At 36.5% G+C, this 6949-nt stretch overlaps 1 protein-coding gene across 1 annotated transcript; it reads right to left on the reverse strand.

Moving 5' to 3' along the window:
* Positions 1 to 431: 431 nt before the first annotated feature.
* On the reverse strand, positions 432 to 6606 carry LOC134804471 (COMM domain-containing protein 2-like). The gene is made up of 5 exons (XM_063777520.1): positions 6456 to 6606; positions 6037 to 6114; positions 5804 to 5886; positions 852 to 1025; positions 432 to 759 (listed from the first exon to the last, which is right to left on the reverse strand). Exons 1-5 carry the CDS (start codon positions 6520 to 6522, stop codon positions 448 to 450), a joined length of 714 nt encoding a protein of 237 aa, XP_063633590.1. The 5' UTR covers positions 6523 to 6606; the 3' UTR covers positions 432 to 447.
* Positions 6607 to 6949: the final 343 nt, after the last annotated feature.

The raw sequence follows: 6949 nt of genomic DNA on the forward strand, positions 1-6949 counted from the left end.
AACTTCGGGTTTGTAGGAAGTGTCCTTTCTGTACGGTAGTACTATTATTTCTTCTGTGCCGCCACTGCAAATTCAGTTAGGTAGTTAATATACGATTCCCACCGCCCGGCTGGAGTCGGGCCGCGCGGAACGCATTTTCAATGTGCCTATACATTATGTACGGCAGAAGCGGTGGCGTCCGTTCGGAGCCGACCGGCTCCGTACAAATGCGCGCCGATTCCGCCCGTTCCATTTCGAAGTCGGTGCAAAGCGTAGATAGCAAAAAAGACTGTTACATACTTACCTATTAATTTAGTACGAGTATGAAGGAAAAATGGATCCCACTTATTTTTCTTGGGGTAACTCGTAAGTTTGAGCAAGAGGAATTGTTCCAATGTCAGCGTTGATACTTTTCTTACGGATAATAAGGAAATAAAAAAACATTGTATAGGTACACATGTATAAAATTTATTGTAAAGCTCTCTGAACCTTCCGCACATGTTGTGTTTTTGATTCTTTTAAGGCCAAGTCCAATTTATTTGTTAAATGCATGAGGTTAGACAAGTTGCATTGCAGCAAGATGTGTTGAATGGTATGTTGACACTGACGGGCTGTCTTGGCACTCTGGATGGACATATTTGTGGTTTTCTGATAATCTTTATATGTCTCTTGGTTATTCTTCTTATCGTCCTGGTTCTTACCGAATGGTTTAGGCATTGATAACACAAAATCCATTAAAATAGTAGGCCTCACTTCTTCATTGGTAATCCTTGACGCTACCTAAAATTGTTAAATAGGCAGGTATAGATGTTAACATTGTTTAATTTGTTATTACAGATATTACCATAAAACTTCATAAAAGTATGATGTACCTGAACTTCGAACCTCCATATTAAATCCTGATAGCTTGGATCCTTTACTTGAAGCAAATTCAGAGCCTCTGATAAGTCAGTTTTCTTTGTGCTATATAATTTAATTAATACCTCACTCTGTTCCTCCGTGAAACCTGCTATGGCCAACGAGGACTTGAAATCCGTCTCTAGTAACTGTAAAGAAATACATTTATCCAGAATACCGTATTTATGCCATAATACAAACAAGATGCTGAATATATGTCTTTTAATAACAAATTAACAAAATTGTGGCAGTTAAGGTAGAGTAAGTAGCAAAAGTAGCGAAGCAGGTGAGTTGTTCAAAATGACCTGCACACACTCTTATTCCCTTAATAATAAAGTTGTGTTAAGTTGATTTTGAACACCTCGGCTGTTTAGCAACTTCTGCTGCTGACTGTAGATAAAATGCAATACCTATTTAGTGTAGGTACAAGCCACACAAGCCTTATTGAGCTTACTGTGGGACTTGATCACTTTGTGTAATGTCCTATCTATAATATTTATTTATTTAGTGTTAGCAGACTGTTTGGTCTGAAAACGAGGCGTTTTTAAGGAATAAAACTTGCTCACATTTATTGCTATCTTATTTCATTTTATTACTACTTACAAAAATTGTATAGGTACTTCTAACTAGGTACCTACATTCACGAGATTGAAAAATATCATAGGTGCTGTTGAAAATTATACGTTAACCCATTCATGGCCACGAACCACTGAGCGTACACAATACGCCGGGCCACCATACAAACCGTTTTTAGCTAAAACGTATGACTCAGCTTATGGGTCGCGAGCCTGGCGCGCACGGTAAATAAATCGCCGCTTATGAAGCCGGCCAGTTGAACAGCATTATGCAACATTTTTACTAACCACCGTTTTTCTGTGCCTATCAAAAAAAAACTAATTACTTATTGCAGTTTGGTTAGGCGGGTTCAAATTCCGGTAATCCATAGCCATGGTCACAAAATACGAAATCACTAAACAGCACAGTAGGAGTATAAAGTCGCCCACGAATAAATCGTGACTAAATAATATTTCCCATGTTACTCCAAAATATATCTCTAATAGGGGGAATCACTTCTTGAACTCTTGTGACAAATACCACATGAAAGATAATACCGCCGCCGCCGCTCGGATGCATTCCTAGTTTATTGTCCAAGTGTGTCCGATAAGCTTACACCTGGTCGGTCATTTATCCTTGTTTTGGTAAACGCCATTATATTAGTAACAATAGAGAACTTAAAATGTATTATAGTACTTACTTTCTAATCTGCCAAAGTACAGTGGGAGAAAATCCTAGTTGCCTTACCCCTCATACAAAATCAAATATTATTATACTACGGTTTGGTTCCTCCAAAATGTGGCTTACCATCATCCAAACAGTAATCAGTTGTAAAATGGTACAATATCAAACAGCTTCAACATGAAATAAGCTTTAAAACCAGCCAATAAAGTTTATTTTAGCCTGCTACGGAAACATTAGTAGTTTTTACAAGTAGCGCCAGGCCACGGTGACCCATACCTTGAGCCATGTAAATAACTCCTGAAATATATATATTTTTTGTATTTATTAAATATGGATTTTTCTGTTTGCTTGCATCGCATATGTATCTAGAATTTCAGTATATTTACTATATTGCACTGATAGTAAACCAAACTTGAATATTCTAGACCCTCTTTTCATTAAAAAATACGTGTTTATAATTTTTTAACCTAATATACCGTATAGAAATGGTTGTTAGCTTATATGATACTTACGTTATTACATCAAATTACGTTTCGTTTAAGTTTAAATCAGAATTTATTCAAGACTCACATGTGAGTCACTGGCCCTGCGGAACTGTTTGAGCATGACCTATACGCTGAGTCGCTGGCCCTGAATGGGTTAAGTGAAGTGATTAGGCCACTTTACCAACGAAGCAAATCCGTAAACAGTAGTTATGCGAAATGATAGTATTATTCTTTCTAAGGATTATAATGGAATGTAAACAATTAACTTAAGATTAATTATAGTATTTAGAGTTCTTAACTACGTACCTACATTTTTTTCACTAAACCTCGAAATGCCTCCCTTTATCCTTTAAAATCCAAACTTTAAAACCTTGAGCAAAGTTACACCATGCTGACAACCCGGCCTTGCGTTTTGGCATTTTTTATATTATATGAGAATTTAGTACACAATCGGTACTTACTTGAAAAAAATTTTAGGTACCTACCCCTTTAGTTTGTGATTTAAAGCCAAATGAAGCTGGGGTTGCTGTAGAATGTAGAGCATCTCACCAGCAACCCCTACCAAATTCCAGGATAGGTATTTACTTTTTTTGTAGGTAATCTAATCTCTACATATAATCGACTTCCGGTGGTAGAGGAAGGAAAGCTATCTAAAGGGGACCATCCGGACAATGGAGATAATCATCCAGTACATAAACGCGAACCCTTCAGAACTTGCAAATGGTTAATGAGAATGTTTGACACTGATTTAAACTTTCACGATATTTACACATTATTAAATTGTAATATGGGACTTAATCGCGTATTTAAGTTTTAAGACTTACCTCCGACGTTTCGAGGACGGCGTAGTCCCCGTGGTCTTGGATAAGACTGGCTAAAGTTGACATAATGATATATATGTAAAACGTTCATAAGTGCTTGTTGCTATTAGGCCTACATGAATAAAGTATATTTGAACTTGAACATCAACATCTTCTAGCCGCGCGAGTTTTCGAACTACCCGCACTAGGTCTTGTTTATCAGCTTGAACGTTTTGCGCACTAGGGATGTTACTCTGTCGACACACAACACTATCGATATTCGATTTATCGACTGTCCATATATATTCGTTTCCGCTTACATTTACTATTGACTGGATTCCATGTGGATGAGCCGGCATTCTTGCCGTATGTAAAAGGGGTAGTAACGGCAGACTTGTTCACCTGACGATTTTTGACAGCTGCGATATGTTCCTTAACTCTTTCTGCTATGGTGCGCTTTGTTTCTCCGATATAGGAACTACCACAACTGCAATCAATTTTATAAACTCCAGGCGGCTTAGCACGGTCGCGTTGTTATCCCTTGTCACCATGCCTGTCACGTTCTAACAAGTATGTGAGTGCGAAAGGGACGCGCATAGTGATAGTCGATAAAAATGGAACCGTGCTGAGCCCGCTGGTGACTGGAACGGAATAACGTCCTTCGGTGACCTTATAAGGCTCCCTGCGACTTTGGATAAAGGAGTGTACACCGTCTTTTTAGAGTATACTTTCCAAATACTGTGCCAACTTTATCCGTTATCCTTTTTACTTACGGCAAAAATGCCGGCTCATCCACATGGATCCAGTCATTAGTAAATGTAAGCGGAAATGAATATCGACAGTCGATAAATCGAATATCGTTAGTGTTGTGTGTCGACAGAGTAACATCCCTAGTGCGCAAAACGTTCAAGCTGGTAAATAAGACCTAGTGCGGGTAGTTCGAAAAACTCGCGCGGCTAGAAGATGTTGATGTCAACTTTAGCCTGTCTTCTCCGATGCCACGGGGACACCGCCGTCCTCGAAACGTCGGAGGTAAATCTTAAAACTTAATACGTGATTAAGTCCCGTTGTACAATTTAATAATGAAAATGTTTGAATTTTGTTCTTTTTCAAGACGTGTCGGTGCATGCACATCGAAGTACGCGAACCTCGACTATAAAAACGCATTCGCTAACCCTTCGAGAGAAGTCGTTAAATGCAATAAGAGATATAAGTACTGAAAGATCGGAAAGTGACATTTGAACATACCCGAGCCACAAAATATAGAAACAGACAGATTATACAGAAATATTTTATTCGCGATATTATACATTACTACATATATATATTTGTATAAAAACTCCGATAAATAATATAATTGATAGGTAATAGAATTGCAGTTGCGTGCTGATACCAGTTAGCAACAGATGCGTCGATTTATCTAAGTATTAATTACTATTCCTGGATGTCAAGCGGTTCAAAGGTCGCACGCGGGCTCTTGTTTGTTTACTATTGAAATGGTTCCCAACCATTAATTCTCTAAGAGCTTTTCCCGAGACTTCGTTCGCGTACAATTGGAGTCAAGTAACCCGCACATTGTCACAGTCAAGGCGGTGCAAACTTAGCGTGGACAGAATCTAGCACTTGATCATTTTCAATAAAACGGTCATTAAGATGCAATTGGAGATAGGCACTGGGGACTACTGCACCTACTAAGCTGCATTAAGATCTCTAAAAATCTTTGACGACAGGTCTGGCCTAGTGGGTAGTGACCCTGCCTATGAAGCCGATGGTCCCGGGTTCGAATCCTGGGAAGGGCATTTATTTGTATGATGATACAGATATTTGTTCCTGAGTCATGGGTGTTTTCTATGTATTTAAGTATTTATATATTATATATATCGTTGTCTGAGTACCCACAACACAAGCCTTCTTGAGCTTACCGTGGGGCTTAGTCAATTTGTGTAAAAATGTCCAAAAAAAAAAAAAAATGGATAGTTTTAGGTCAGGGAACCAAGAATACTCAATGCTCTCTAACATAGTTCAATATTTCTTTGAGTGTTAATTTTGAGTTCGAAGCAGAGACGAGAGCAAGCAAATGATTCCTTAATATTAATTTAGAATCTTGAGTGTAGCACGGGATTATATACTAAAAAGTTCTATTTAAAAATATGTGGGACCTCTACATTGAGGCAGATTATAGAGACAGAGGAGATTAGAGAGTTACAGAAAGGCATTTGAAGGAGATATTGTCCTGACGAGTGACAACCGGCATCCTAGACTTAGTATAGTACCTCAATTAAGTTTTAACTTTTTGTCAGTTTGCAGAGTTAAATTTAAACAAGCAAATTTTGAGACATGGTCGTCAGAAAGATATGATTGAAACTTCTAACTATTGTCTTAAAAATCTTAAGTAATACTTACATTATGCTTGCATCCTTCTACAATCAAACAAGTCAATGCATGGACAAGATTCTGTATGGCTGTTGATGAAACTTTTAGTTTCTCTGAAATAAATAATACTTAATAGTAATCATCTGACGCAACACACTATTATTTTTTATTTATATAAGATTATACTTAAATTTAATTTGATGTAGCATTATTTTAGGCCCTGTTACATAACATAACAGTTTGTTTACAATACAAGTTCTTACCTGCAGCAATACAGTATTTCTTCTGATTAATTCCATTATTTAAAAAGTCAATGGCAAGTTTGCAAAAGTCAACCAACACTGTAAAAAATATATAAATAACAATAAAATTATTCAAACTAATAACTAATAAAACTACTATACTAATAAATAAAAATTAGATAGACTGGATACAAACTGGATGTGGGTTTAATAACATAAATAACTTATATTCAAGGTTGAAAGTGGGTGTTGCATAGGTAGGTTTTGCTAAACTCTACAGAAAATAATTCAAGAGTTATACTGATAAAACATAAATCAACATTCATTTTAGTTGTCATTTTAATATTATTCAGTAAAACTGAAAAAGTAGCAAAGTCCAAATAAAAAGTTGTTGGACAGTTCTTATTGTTACAAATAATATATAAAATATAGGAATCTACCTTGAGTAGAGTGTTGATGCAACAACCGCAAATGGTCCTTTTGTAGTTCGCTAAGAAATATAATCATCTTTACTTAATATTAACAATTAATACGCTTTATGTATTAATGCAACATTAAATTGATTCAGAAAACAAAATTTAGTTCGCACGTGAACGTTAATGTACTTCACTCGGCTTGAGCTTAATTGATTTCAGTTAATATGCTATAATTATCTATTTATTAGAAATCAATACAACACAAATTAGAAAGAAAAAACCTTAAAAACCCACAACACAGCACTGGCAGAAGTGGCAGGGCTGTTTGAGACTATGAGCCATCGATTACGATTAGGTATTGGTTGTCAAAATGTTGTTGCTACAAATTACAAATACATTTCAATCCTCAACCTTATTATAAGGCATAGGGATAGGGAAAACCTGGGATACATTTTGTATTTCATATAAAACCATTTTATATTTTACTGAATTCTTAATAGATATGATCTGCGACGAGA

This window comes from Cydia splendana, chromosome Z, assembly GCF_910591565.1.
Source record: "Cydia splendana chromosome Z, ilCydSple1.2, whole genome shotgun sequence".
Taxonomy (NCBI): domain Eukaryota; kingdom Metazoa; phylum Arthropoda; class Insecta; order Lepidoptera; family Tortricidae; genus Cydia; species Cydia splendana.